The sequence below is a fragment of the Sclerotinia sclerotiorum genome, genomic scaffold (genome assembly GCF_000146945.2).
Source record: "Sclerotinia sclerotiorum 1980 UF-70 scaffold_12 genomic scaffold, whole genome shotgun sequence".
Taxonomy (NCBI): domain Eukaryota; kingdom Fungi; phylum Ascomycota; class Leotiomycetes; order Helotiales; family Sclerotiniaceae; genus Sclerotinia; species Sclerotinia sclerotiorum.
In genome coordinates this window covers 1,145,106-1,159,648 of record NW_001820824.1, presented here as the reverse complement: position 1 = coordinate 1,159,648, position 14,543 = coordinate 1,145,106, and the positions used below count along the sequence as shown (strand labels likewise).

The window sequence follows — 14,543 nt, the reverse complement described above, 5'->3', positions numbered from 1 at the left end:
CCTAGACCAAAGCCGAGACTAAGGTCAGGAGCCGCGCTTGTTTTTTCGTTTTTGGGCAATTCTGGTGATTTTGGGTGTTGGGACTGTTGTGCGTTCATCCGGGCAGGCATTTGTCAAAATGGAAGCACAAACAATGAAACTTGAACTCGATACAACAAGAGATGATAGGAGCAAGACAAACATAAACATAATCAAAAGCGGAGCATAAAGAATTGCGTGGATTTTAGGAATATTGCTGGAAACGAACAGAATAAAATTTTCCGAATATAATGTGAAAAGGCTCGAAGGAAAGAACAACCAAGAGCAGGCTAGTTTCAACAATGGCCTTCCGTTCGATTAAAACATCTTAACTAGGTTTTTCAGGGAAAGTAAATGCAAGATTGAAATTCAGGGCAAGAATAATGACATGTAAATACCACATTGAAAAATAGAACGAAGTGATTTGACGATACGTCCCATAGATTTTTCTTCTACTCGAATATAGGACTTCGAGTACTACTGGTATATTGAAAAAAAGCCATTGATTCGACAATTATATTCGACCTCACCACGGTTCCAAATCAAAACGCACATTTTGATTTGTATTAATGCCGAAAAATGATACATCAAACCCAGACCTCAATGATACTAGGAACAAAAGCTCTCGACCAAGTGGTGTTGCTAGAACTCCATCTCCAAGAACCTGACGCCCATACTCAAAAAGTCCAATATTAAGCCCATCTCCATGGGCATTTGGATCATCTCCCATTATGTCCAACGGTAGATGTTCGTATGTAGATGTATTCCGTAAGCTTTCCAAAAATCCAGCCGAATCCATCAACATAACCAAAAAAATCCATAACCCCGCGATAAATTATATCGGATATCCACAGCCCCGCAAACCCCCAACCCCGCCAACAAACTTCACATGACGCTACAACCACAACAACAGCAACCTGCTGCACACCCTGCGCAACATCCCAAAGCGATATCATCCTTATTATGTTTCCTTTCAACCTGTTGTTGCTGTACATATACTACTTCTCTCTGTCCTCCCCTTCCATCGTTCATTGCATAAGTTGGTCGAGGTAGAGGTTGAGGTTGAAAAGGAGGTTTGGTTTCGTTCTCTTGTGTGTAGGCAGGTGGCATATTTGCGACATCTGCTGGTTCACGATCCCAGCGACTTCGATGAGGTTCTTGAGGGTTTTGTGCCATTTCTGATCGTGAATAATAGTCGTCAGTTGAGTTGGTTGGTTGGTTTTGTAGTGGTGATTAGGTCGATGAATGCTTTTTGTGGTTTGGCATTCAAAATACTAAAAGGTTGAGTTTGTTGCTTTTTCCCGCCTTGATTAATTATGATTCACTTCAATCTTTCTTTCCCTTACTTTGCGCACAGTCTTGAGTCAATCAATCAAACAGCCAAGCCTTCCATTGCACCCACAGAACAAAAGTAAATGAGCGACAGCAATATAGGAGATACATAAATACTTATTTCGGTTCATTCTCTCACTCAACAATAGGCTGTGAAAAGGACCCGACTTCGTCCCTGCTTGACTACTCAGCCTCTTGTAATATCCAATCATGAAAGACCACGGCTGATGATGATTCAAAATGAGGTTGCACACTAGATGCGATACCAAGCAATTTTAGGAAAAAGATCAGTTGATGATTCCATATATGGTACGGCGCAGGGATCTTATATAAGCCCGGTGAGGTTTGATTACTCGATAAGATCGTTCGCGGTTCCGTACAGCAAGGGATGATCTTTATTTTCCAAGGTTTTCAAAGACTACACCACGAAGGATCCTTGTAGAACAATCTACCAGCTTTTCATTCTTTTGGATTACTTAGATAAGGGAAAGGATTTATCTAAACTTCAAATGATCGTCGCGATTCCCCAAAACCACTCATTTCGACTCCACCCCCAACTCTAAGTTGTCGATCAATGCAGCCCTGTTTATGGGTCTGTTGAAATAAGGACGTCACCGAGTACGAAGCATCTACTACTCTGTCCAGATCTCCCAATTTCAGGTTCACAAAAAAAACATGGCTCCTCGAGGTCCTCGAATACAATTCAAGCTAATGTTCTTCCTCATCGCTTTCCCTCTAGTCATAATGAGCGTTCGAAAGCCTCATGTGCTTCCACATAAGAGAGCATAATTTTCGTGGCTAGAAGTCCAGAGGGTATTCGAAGACCAAAATAGATCATGTGTAAGCCTTAGCTGGCCGATATATCTGAATTAGGCTGAGGCTGATGAATAGGACCACCAGGTGAACGACTCATTGTTGGACTTAGAACATGCGATAAATCAGCCTCAGCCTTGGGATCACATAACAACTTGTTTTCATATCAGACCTATTTATTGATCCAAGTTGGATACGATCAATCGTAATGGATCATCGATATCATCAGTAAACCTATATTTTACCTTTGGATATGTTCTTTCCTATTCTGTCCTATAAATAGCCATATTTTGAGGTTGATGCATCCTTTGAGGGAAACAAAGCCGGCTTTCTATTTTTGCTATACCTGCTTTGAAATGACGCGGTGATATTCCTGCCTCTCATGGCGCAGGTGTCTCGTAGCTTGCTACCTGACTTCCAAAACTCCATTGAACCTAACGGTCATCTACGGCATTATACCAATGTCACCGATGTCCATATCCAAGGTTAGAAAGCACAAATCTCGGGCCCTACTTGTACTTTGGGCCGCTCTAGCAGTATTTGACAGTAGGGGGACCACAACACACAAACAGACTGCTAGTTTTGACAAGGTAGTATAGCCAAGATGGCCAGCTATTTTGGGTGCGTGTATTTCGACAATCGGAATAATATCTTCTTCACAAGAGCATCACCATTTGCGGTTATATTTAGACTCATTCCAAGTAAATTATGTGTTATTAATCTTGTTTTTATATTATATTTTACCCTTCATCTGGCATCTGCGTCGCATGATATCGTCACCCTCTTATATTCTCCATCTTATTCACATCGACTCCAACCCACGCCTTACCATCAAATTCTAAATCCTCCTAACTCGCAAGCCCAGTATGAAGAAACAGGTCTGGTGATCAAGCTATCGATACTTTGTCTTGTTCAAGTAGTTTCTTGACCATGGTATTCCTCGATATGTTGCACCTTCTGAATTATGTTTTCTCACTGCCTTGTTCGTCGTTGTCAACATCGGGGACTTGATATTAAGTCCAGTGACACTCGATTCCTTGCTCGGTCGTCTCTGCCCTCTGAAATTTTATACAAGCGTTTATTTCTTATCATTGCCAACGAGAATTCATATCTCTCCAGTATCATAGCCACAATCCTAACTTTTAACCCCGGCAAAGTGTAGCGGGAAAACCTGCCAAGAATATCATCAACAACACCCATTTTGAGTGAATTTCTGAGCTGACTTTTCTTACTTAACCTGGTCTTCGTTGTGAGTATTTTATATCTTCTATTTTAAAAGATTTTTCTGGTATTCACTTCGTGGGGAACCCCTGGCCAGGTTTAAATGCTTTTTCGGAGTGAGGAATTGTTCTATGACCGGTCATATGCATGGAAATTGGTTCAAGGCAAGGAGCTGGGAGCTAGATTCATCCTCAGTTGAAGAAAATCTATATAACCCAATGAATCAGCACGTTGTGTCTACAATCATTCTTGGTCTTAACAAGATCCAAAATTTCTGATGATATTTAAGGGACCTCTTCTGCTCGTATATCCTAGCGTCGTCAGAGTAAAGTATACAAAACACCAACCAATAGGATCGAGTATTTTCTTGCTCTTGCTAGGTTTCAAAAAGGGAAACCGTCTTTCTTATACATGTGGCGGTTATATTCAGATGAATATTCCAAGTATTGTCTTTTAAACTTGTTGTTATAAGTCCTCTGATGATCAATGATTCTTTTTGTCGTCATTGATGAGAATCATCAGAAGATACAGTTCTTCCACGATATGATGACTAGCTACCGATTCGAGGGCGATTCATTATTATGAAGGAAATGTAGGTGAAAGTTGCAATGTACCACGATGTGGCCAACTCACCACAGCGATTCCTGAACCACTTCAAACCAGCGGTATAAATAATAAACAAATTATTTCTTTCATTCCATCCTCATAACTTATACAACTACTCGAGTACTAATCTATACCCTAGAATACACCTATACAAATTCACCAAAAAAAAAAACAATCACCTTTCTTACCCCTCCTTTTAATAAGCCCCGCTTCCACGTGCTCCAAAGTCTATCTTTTCATGATTGATTCTCATTTTCCAAAAATATCTTGCGGATATATGTATAAAGCTCGCTTTGCTCCTTTCATACTTCTCTCCAAAGGAACCTGTATGAAAGATCCACAAAATGAAATAAGGATGGTGGGACATCATTCTCTATTTAGCTAGGAATGTATTTCATCGTCGTAATGAGTGTACGGATGTTAGCATTATCGTATATCGCAAGTAGACGGGAAGGGCTTTTTAGTTTTGTTATAACTGTCTATATAGTCTGATTTTAATGTTGCCAATGCATGGTTTTTGCCGTTGTTTAGAAAATCTACATTTTTTTATCATTATCTTAGATGTAAAGATGGAAGTGATTCCGTTCTGTTTTACGGAGTACTATGAGCGCTTTCTCCATACCATAACCCAAATGAAATGATAGCACCATATTGTTTTTGACTATAATCCAACCATAGTAGTGCACAGTTAGATGGATTTGATATTTGTTAAACATTGTTGTACGGGAACTCAGGGGGTATTTATAGTATGCTCTTGATAACCTTATGTGTCATTTCTCATTTAGTGAATTACAGCATGATATCTTAGTTTTCCTCATTTCTTGTCCTGCTATCCAGTACCCTGTTATATCAACCAAAGCTAGCGCTTATGCTATCGCTGCCCTAAGCTACAAGAAAGAAGTTTTAGCTTCAAATAAGTTTGGGAGTTGAAGCGTTGGTGCCATTACGAGTTTTTAATTACTTCTGACAAACACGAGGGATGATGCAGGCTTTGAAGCTAGATTTTTAGAAATCCAACGACAAGCAGATAGATTACAGAGAGATATTCGAGAATAACGTCGAATCATCTTCAATGGTGTCAACCCTGCCCGTCTAGTGATATAATGAACTTAAACTTACTAGTGTAAGCTTAAAATTATCAAACTGCTGTCTGAATAGGACTTTTACTACCTTCTTTATTAGTGCTGTCAAAAAGTATGATAGACAATCTACAAAGACCGGTGTTTCGAGAGGAAGATTTATGTAGAACCCGCACCCGGATCTTAATCTTTTGCCAGACGCTCTTGGATCTCACTTGGCTCTGAGTGACTTTCCGAAGTCCCCATCGGGGATATATTTGCATACGGTATGGTATACTATGATGATTGGAAAACGGATAGTATAACTCTTATATAGAAGTCTACCATTGCTTTCGAGCTGTTGACAAGTGAACAGTGAATGTAATACTTACTTTCTTCTTTCTGTAGCATCTACAGGATCTGGTCGTTTGCACTATCCTGCTTCATATATCGATCTTTTAATTGGCTATTGAAAAATTCACATCTAGATGATTCACTGATCGTATCTAACGTACCGAAAATAATTAATGGTTTCAATATTATATATCTCCTTCTCAGAGCTTTGTCCGCATTAACTAATTTGCAGTCAAAAACGTGACAATAATGCCAGTGTGGTCACAGTCCGGTTTGATTTTTGAATTCTCTAAATTTCCTTGGTCGAGTTTTTTCATACAGTCAGTCTTAAGCTCTTCTCATCCTTTGCATCTGAGTTGTTAAGCTGTTTGTTGAGCGCTACGTACCCGTCAGGCAACAACAACATTCATGAAAATAGTGTCGACAGCAATACATTTCATCAAAAAAACAAAAACTAACCACAAAGACATATTTCACATTTCGAAGGAAATACCCACAAGCATCTATGTACCACAGAATAAGCCACACAATACAAAGGGATATCAAAGAGCAAGCATGAAAGTCTGAACGAACTGCACAAGGTTGATTTCCACCCTATCATTGTCTCGCGTATGGTAAAGCTTTAATTAGGAATTTGATATGGGAAAGTGGTGGTTTATATACCGATCAAGGACTTCAGAAGGAGGAGCGCACTTGAAATTGTGTGTGGGACAAGCCACAAGCCAAACCGAGATAGAGTGGTAGTTGCACAAGCGAACTGAGAGGATTTTAGGGAGAATAGTGTGTATTATCCCCAGCTGATTCACTCTCCACATCAATCCCCATAACCAACAAATCGTAAAGACCTAATAATCCTCACCTCCAGGCTCAATCTACGCAAAAACTGTGCGCCCACCAGTAAGAATTCCATACATATTCAATACCAGTAAAATAAAACCACGGTCAACGGTCGACCACTAATGAGAGAAAGGCTTAAAATATAAAAGCTGGCTGGCGTAATTACAACAAGAATTCTGTGAACTTGGCGAGTTTAGAAATAGTATTTGAGTTTTAGTCCGGTATCATTGCTAGAGGGGATATCAATTTAACAACAATGCCAACTCCCTCCCTCCCATCCCACCACAAAAAGCCCTTCCACTTCATTTCTACATAAATCATCTACTTGATTATGAGTATTAAAATACTATACTCTCCAAGCATAAAAATAGTCTCAACTCAATCTCAAAGTTGGAAAAGCGAGTTTTGCTTTGAACAATTACCTTTCTATGGTGGGGCAGCTTATTAGTTTATATAGTAAGAGTATATAAATCAAGTTTGAGAAGTACACACGAAACAACAAAAGATAACAAAAACAGCACATCCCAACTTAACATCAACCAACATAATCCTACGAAAAGAAAGACATGTAAAAGTAAGATCAGAAATATTTACAGAGAACTCATTCTCGCAGGACTGGGAAAATTCTTCATACCCCATTTCATGTCAAGTTATCAATCTACCTTTAGCGAAGAGAAAAGATCGAACTCTCGAATTTGTACTATGGATCTTTAATTTATAATTTAAATAAGGGAATTTTTGGATATAATTCTGTTTGCTTCGGAAAGGGGATAAAGATGAGGATGAGAATAGGGCGGGGAGTGCTACTGGACGTGGAGATTCAATTCAATCTGAGGGGGGAGGGGGAAGGAAGAGCTATGGTGTGTGTGCTGGGTAGAAGATAGGATAGATACCTTGGAAATGATAGGGGATGAAGGGAAGTTGAGTACTACAGTATGGAGGGTGTGGGATGAGGGAATGAATGTTGTGGGAAATTGGATGATTGGGCTGGAGGGGATGTAAAGATTTTAAGACTTATTATGTTGGTGGGTGGGAAGGTGTTTGGAAACTTTCAAAGATTCTACCAGATCATGACATGGAACCTTAGCTCATAAAATCAGCCTCGTTTATTAATGATTCTCCTTCAAACGCCAAATCGTATGCTGGGCATGGAAAAAGTGGGCTGCAAGTCAGAAAACGAGAGCTCAAGTTAGATGCGCTGTATATGGTGGTATTGTGTTACATGCTATATCTACACATGATCTACATAGTCTTATCTACTTCTTTCTCGAAAATATTGAATTTAATCAACCAACTTTCCATAAAATGGAATACCCATGGCGCTTAATAAAAGTCTAGCATGACGATCAGATGTTGCTGTTGTTTTGACTGTGACGTGAAATCCGGGAATCAACCTAGGTGGATACATCTAAGGAATTGTGTTAGTTGCGGAACAACAATGAAAACCCTTAAGATCATGAATAAAATTCTTACATCATAGTTGACCTGAACTTCAGGGAATAGAATAGTACCCTCTCTATTAAAACCAAATGATAGATTTCCACTACCATCTCCAGTTGAACCTATCTCAATTAGCCTTATTCTTTCTTTCAACATCCACAAACGTAACTTACCCTTTACACCTTGCCAATCCTTAATTTTTGGAAATACCACATTGATACACTTATCAAGGAACTCCAATGCATCATTATTCCTCATAGTACAAGTTAATGAAACTGGCATGCCCTTTCGAATACCAAATTGTGCAACACTATGTGATGCCTTGTGAACTTCCGGCCTAACACCTGTGATTGATTGTAGTACAATACCAGCAACATGTAGATATGCGGAATCTCCAAGTGCTCCCTTAATCATCGAATGTACAGTAATTTCTTCGATTTTAGGAATATTCCGCCAATTGATATCTTGTTCAATAAGACGTAAAACATCTCCACCACGAGGTCCTCTCTTTGGTCTACCTTTATGGTATGGTGAAGAGTCATCCCATGTTCGTAAACGATCGCTTTTGGGAATTGTGACGGTTCCAGGAGGTTTGTGAACATATGCCATGGTCATGATATCGTGGGAGATGGTGGATTGGTAGGTTTGTTCGAGACGATTAGGACCAAATGGACCAGGGACGAATTCTCGAGATGATGGATCGGATTTTGGTGGAGGTTGATGAGGATGGAGGGGTCCTCGGTAGTATCTTGGTGATCGAAATTGGTATCTAGAGGAGGTATAAGCATTCCCTTCTATTTTCTCCTGTGAGTGTTGTCGCAATCATACCGACTAGAAGGAAGTTCCCTCTTTCTTCCCTGTGAACTCTTTATAGGGTCGAAACTTTCAATGACTTCATTTGGCACAGATGTTGAAGTAAATGAAGATTGCGATTCGAGATCTTGAAAGTCTTCTGGGATTTCCTTTGCTGCAACAGCCTCTCCAGATGCATATCTGCGACAATTTCTTCCTATCGATCTTGGCGTTGACCCTATTTCTCTTCTAGAAAACCGACATAACGTCGATGGTATATCTCGTAAAGCCATGTTGTTGTGGATATCCAGAGAGATTGGTCCAAGTCTCCCAATGGCTGTATCAAAAAATATCTCGAGATTTGCCTTAATTTCCGTATGAGGCAACCAAAAATAATGCTGCTTACCTAAGACAAGATAGTTGATTTGCACTGAGCACGCACACACGCACACACGCACACACCCACTCGAGCATCGGTTTGATTTACCAAGCAGCCAATGGTGGATTATCACTTGATTGGCCCAAGGAAGCTTTAATTAGTATGTAAACGCTCATGCGGCAAGGATCACCATTTACCCATTACGAGTGCCGTACCTCTGTACCTCTTACCTCCTACCTCCCTGGGTAGTGATACATAACATAGTACCTATTTACCCTAGAACCATTCGGAGAAATTTCACACCCTGCACCGAACAGATGGTGGAGTGGAGTTCTTGTTCTTATCCTCCCTCTTATCCCTCTTGTCCCTCTTATCCCTCTTACGTTCGAATCCTCTTCATTCAGAAGAAAAGATAACCCACCACAAAATAACAACAGCTGCAACAATTTGTGCTTTTCCACTAAACTTGCCACACATACTCTCGATATATCCAATACATCCATCCAATACACACAATACACACACTCAATACATACACCCACTCACCCAGGTCAAGTACGCATAGCTCCAACACCTCGAATCCATCTGCGAAGCTTCAAGGAGCAATCAATCACTCGATTCATCTCGTCTTTAGGATATGGAGGATAACAATCCATCCCAGCGTTAATCGTACCCTGTTGTACACCAGATCGAACCCCACCACTTCAAATTCAGGGTCCAATTATTCCAACGATTCCTCTGCAACAATTTATACATACAAAGTCTGTTAGGGAATTGCGAAAACATCCTTCATCATGAATGGAATGGGGATAAGATTCACTAAGAAGGATAAAGAGAAGTGGATTTCGCATAAACGGGAGAAATCAAGGGATGTAAAATCTCTCGACAAGCCCGACAAGAAGGTAATGCGCCGGCAAAGTCCATATCTCACACCATCGTCTTTTGGCCATTTGACACATATCCAGGACATGTTTGTCTTCTATTCATTCCAAATTTCAAGGCGCAACTCTGTTATAGCTCCGTCGGAACAATACCAAATTCTGCTACCATAAGTACTAACTCCGCGTCCTTTGTTAGAGCCGCTCCGCGTCCGACATCTTCACCTCGTTATTTGGATATATCAACAAAACAAAGTCGGAAAATGAAGAAGATGAAGAAAAGGAAAAGGTAGGGTTACTACAAAATTACTTGAGAAGCTCCGCTGATAGGAATATAGATTGCACGGATCAAAGCCTTGTTGGAATCAGAAGGTCGGAACGATGTGAAGGATGACCAAATTTTGTTCTGTTTGAATTCGAATTATGCCAAGGGAGATCCAGACAAAGCACACCAAATTTTGGTAGTAATCCAAAAATCGCTTTCTGGAGTCATTTATCCATATGATCCAAGTATAACCATGCTAGGAGCCGAAAATTCTCGCGGAAAAAGCTGTTGGCTGGATTCATTCCTGGCTTCCTTATTCACAGTTCCTACCCAATTTCAAGAGCTACTCAGCAACTTTTACGAAGATCCCTCCAAACAAAAATTAATTCAATTGATTCGTCTATGGGTAAATCTTATGAGGAAAGGCATTTTGATCGAAGTTGCCATTGTTAGCCATCCCTTTCTATGCTTGACTGACTTACTAATTCCGAACAGACCGAACGCATATTGGATTGTTTGCATGAATGTGGTTGGGATGACTTCAAGAAGGATGAAGAGCAAGATCCGACAGAAGCCCACATGAAAATCGGGGATATCCTCAATTGGCCCATGCTCAACTTGAGAGTTGATTATGAACATGGCGGTATCGTCGAACAGGATGATCATAGAACTTCACAAGAGCGAACGATACCGGTTTCAATTCCAACTGATCAAGATTGTCAAGGTCCTCTGAAGCTCGAAAAATGTATAGAATACTCCTTGGCTTCTTTTGTGAAGATCAATAGACGTATCGAACCACGGCTACCAGAAACGGCTGAAAATCATGACGAGAAACCCATCCAAGAGCATGTGGAGGACGTAGAAGCCGAACCTGCTACTCCTCCTGCGACTCCTTTGGAGATGATAGGCCAGTCATCTTTTCATAACCAACTCGTCAGAGAGGTTACACAAGACCGAACTTCATTATACCGCAGTATGAGTCGCAATTCTACTCGTAAAGGAGCTGATGGAGAGGTCGAAGTAGACGCATTTATATTATCTAGACTGATTCGTCCGTCCAATCGTTGGTCCCCCTTTTTTTGCCATTTAAACTCAAATATTATTCCACCTAAGACTGTTCCTGTACTAATTGGTAACATAGTTTGGTCTTCCAAACCTGCTCCTGCAAACAACCAAGAATTCGCTCATCGGATCCAAGAACATAAACCAATGCTTGGGTTTGATCTGAAGAGATATTGTATGGTCATGGGAATGGACGGCAAAGAGATGCTACAAAAGAATAAAACTCATATTGACATCCCAAAGAAAATGAAACTACCTCATATTGTTGAGGGAAAGGAAGATGAAGAAAATGAAAACGATATAATCATTTCCAATCGTTACGAGTTGGTCCTTCGATCCATGATCTGCCACAGGGGAGAATCTATCAAACGTGGACACTACATCTCGCTTGTTCGCTTGGATGACGAGACAGATGGTGAATTGGATTTTGCAGGATCTAACGATAGTCAGCAACCACCAGATTATGTCGAGGAGCGCTGGGTAGTCCACGATGATATCGCAAGGGATGGGAATAGAGTAGCCCGCGTTGATATCGATGAAGCGCTTGCAACAGACAAATACGGCACGCCTGTTACCTTGTGGTATGAATTTGTTCCTATTTATGCGAATTTTTCGCCCGAGGAGCTGCAAAACTTCCTCGGAAATTCGACACCTCCGTCGTACACGAATTCCTCCGTTCCGAGTATAGATGTTAAGATTTCCAAAGCAAGCCCCGATGTAAACAATGGCAATTGCAACGATGAAGGATATTTTAGCCCTCGACCGAATGATGGACAGACCCCAAGCGTCAGATTTTCATCCGAAATCGATCGCCCACGTTCAAGTCTTAATCTTCTTGATGATAATAGACGAGGAAGCGTTGCCGCCACAGATACAAGTAATGTAAGCGCTGATAAGTCAGATTACGATTCAGCTCCTGTTACGCCAAGTGAAGAACCAGCAACCCCCAGAACGTCACGAACATTTCGGAGGAGCAAGACATCACGAAGTCGGCCACAAAGTTCCTCGAATGAAAACCGCAAGTCATTAGGATACTTTAAGGGTTTGATATCAAGGACAAGTAAAGAGTCTCTACAAAAGCCAGATCTGAGCAAGGAATCAATACCTCCTGTGCCCGTAACACCCGGATTAGATGGCTCAGTTGACTCTAACTCCAATGTGGAAGCCACAAAGGCAACCGAGACAAATGTTACGATGTCTCGCAAAGGGAGTAAGAAGGGCAAAAGGCGAAGCAGGGCTATAGATTTTGAAACCAAAGACAAAGAAAAAGAGTCAAATCACACAGATAGGGTTTGTATTATTATGTAAAAACATGTTTGGATAAGAGCATGGAGCGTTGGGTTATGCTTCAAATTATTTATAAATTATGGAGACTTGCATTATGGTTGATTTACATGCCAATTATTGGCAACGGCGTCGGAGGACTACATAAAGATATCTTCATGTTCATGATATGGATATGGAAATTACACGTCAGAAATGAATACCAGCGTTGGTTTATTGTTGGATTATAAATGCTATTAGACAGGGAGTACAATGGGATTGAACAGGTTACAATATAGGATAAGGATGGAAGGTTGGATCGGATTGGGATATTTCATACTTGGAGGGTGGTATTAAGATATATATTGTTTTTTTTTTGGTATCAGTTTTTTTCTTTTGCCAATCATGTATAGTGTGGTCTGGGTAACATTGGCGGAATTTTCGCCCACTGAGCATGAGATTAGAGGATGGTGATAATAGTTTTAGGATTGGGAATGGGATTGAGTATGAGAGAGAAGGAAGATACAGAATTATGTAAGATCTTAGATGGAATTACACGTTTTTCATCGTTTTTATTATGTTATGTCTTTTTACTCGATGGCGGTCTTGTTTTGTTTGGGTTGGATTTGTGTTTTGGGTGTGGTGGGATGGGGTAGGGTGAGTATGATGGGATGAGATGAGATGAGTGTGATGAGGTGAGATCAAACAAAATAGATAACGTGGTTTATCAGCAGTCCGCCCACTTTTTGGCCATTTCCAACTCTTCCACCTCAATACGCGTTTTATCAATAATTACTTATGGAAACTCATTCTAAAGAAGTATGAATTATCTTAGCTATTGAAGCTATTAAACTTAATCCACAATTCTTAATTCGGAAAATGGCAAACCTTTATAATATACCTCGATCTAATTTGAGAGATAGAATTAAAGGTTGTACTAATATAGCTGATTATCGACCAAAAGGTTATAATTTGACCAAATTAAAAGAGGAGGTGCTTATCTAGTATATAATCGATATAGATGAGAGAGGGTTTGTATCTAAATTGAGTAGTGTAGAAGATATAGCGAATTATATCCTTGAATCGCGGGGTGCGAAGAAGGTTGGAAAGCTCTGGGCTCATCGCTTTATCAAACAATTCCCAGAGTCAAAGATGTGTTTTAATTATGTTTATGATTTCCAAAGAGCTCTTTGCAAAGATCCAAAGCTTATTGAAGAGTAGTTTCGATTGGTATTCAATATACGGGCGAAATATGTGTTGACCTCCTGGGATCTTGGCAGCATATGCATATATATTGCATGATGCATATAAGGAGCAAACAAAACTCAACTTTTAATTCATTCTTTTCTTTTTGGTATACTGTTTGTTTGCTTTCAATATTTTGATTTCAAAGCACTTTAATTCCGAAGGCCGAATACCCAACCCTATTCCTTTATTTTTTGAATATATACTCGCAGCTTAACTGCTTAGCTAGAGAATCAATCAATTCAATCTGATGCTCTTTCTGGTCTCAAGAAACCCAATAATATGGTATTTTCGATTCCGATTTCTACAAATTCGATGAAACCGGCTTTATGATGGGTGTAATATGCCCTGGAATGGTCGTAACTAGTACTGAACAATGTGGCAGAAGCAAGACAATACAATCAGGCAATCGAGAATGAGCTACAGCGATTATATGTGGTAATGGAGAGGGTTGGATTATACCTTCATTCTTGATGATGCAAAGGCAATATCATCTTTCTAATTGGTATACCGAAAGCGGTTTTCCTACAGATTGGGCTCTTAAACCTACTTCTAATGGATGGATGAATAATGAGATAGGCCTAGAATGATTAAAGCATTTCGATAAATATATTATTCGTCAAAGGAAGGGCAAATATCGAATTCTAGTATTGGATAATCACGAAAGCCACGAACCAATACCTTTTTAATCATATTGCAAGTCAAATGATATTATATGCCTCAGATTGCCATCATATTCAAGTCATTTAACTCAAACACTCAATGTTGGGTATTTTGGCATACTCAAACATTCATATAGTTGTCAAATTGAAGGATTTATCAAAGCTCAAATCAATCATATCACCAAGATTGAATTCTTTATAGCCTTCAAAGCTGCATATTTAAAATCATTTACTATTCAGAATATGAAAGCTGGTTTTCGAGGAGCAGGTCTAATATCATTTGATCCTCAATCTATACTCTCAAAACTAGATATTAGG

General features: G+C 39.9%; 4 protein-coding genes across 4 annotated transcripts; 2 read left to right on the top strand and 2 right to left on the bottom strand.

Moving 5' to 3' along the window:
* Positions 1-903: 903 nt before the first annotated feature.
* On the bottom strand, positions 904-1,194 carry SS1G_09095 (hypothetical protein; the record flags this gene model as incomplete). The annotated part of the gene is made up of 1 exon (XM_001590280.1): positions 904-1,194. One exon carries the CDS (start codon positions 1,192-1,194, stop codon positions 904-906), a length of 291 nt encoding a protein of 96 aa, XP_001590330.1.
* Positions 1,195-2,767: 1,573 nt separating this feature from the next.
* On the top strand, positions 2,768-3,372 carry SS1G_09094 (predicted protein; the record flags this gene model as incomplete). The annotated part of the gene is made up of 3 exons (XM_001590279.1): positions 2,768-2,784; positions 3,042-3,079; positions 3,326-3,372. The coding sequence occupies 3 exons, from the start codon at positions 2,768-2,770 to the stop codon at positions 3,370-3,372; spliced, it is 102 nt and encodes a 33-aa protein (XP_001590329.1).
* A 4,149-nt stretch (positions 3,373-7,521) lies between these two features.
* SS1G_09093 (mitochondrial 54S ribosomal protein YmL7/YmL5) lies at positions 7,522-8,764 on the bottom strand (the record flags this gene model as incomplete). Its single annotated transcript, XM_001590278.1, has 4 exons — positions 7,522-7,647; positions 7,713-7,801; positions 7,853-8,448; positions 8,508-8,764. 4 exons carry the CDS (start codon positions 8,762-8,764, stop codon positions 7,522-7,524), a joined length of 1,068 nt encoding a protein of 355 aa, XP_001590328.1.
* An 880-nt stretch (positions 8,765-9,644) lies between these two features.
* On the top strand, positions 9,645-12,363 carry SS1G_09092 (hypothetical protein; the record flags this gene model as incomplete). Its single annotated transcript, XM_001590277.1, has 5 exons — positions 9,645-9,752; positions 9,928-10,017; positions 10,067-10,399; positions 10,489-10,966; positions 11,135-12,363. The coding sequence occupies 5 exons, from the start codon at positions 9,645-9,647 to the stop codon at positions 12,361-12,363; spliced, it is 2,238 nt and encodes a 745-aa protein (XP_001590327.1).
* Between the last annotated feature and the right edge of the window lie 2,180 nt (positions 12,364-14,543).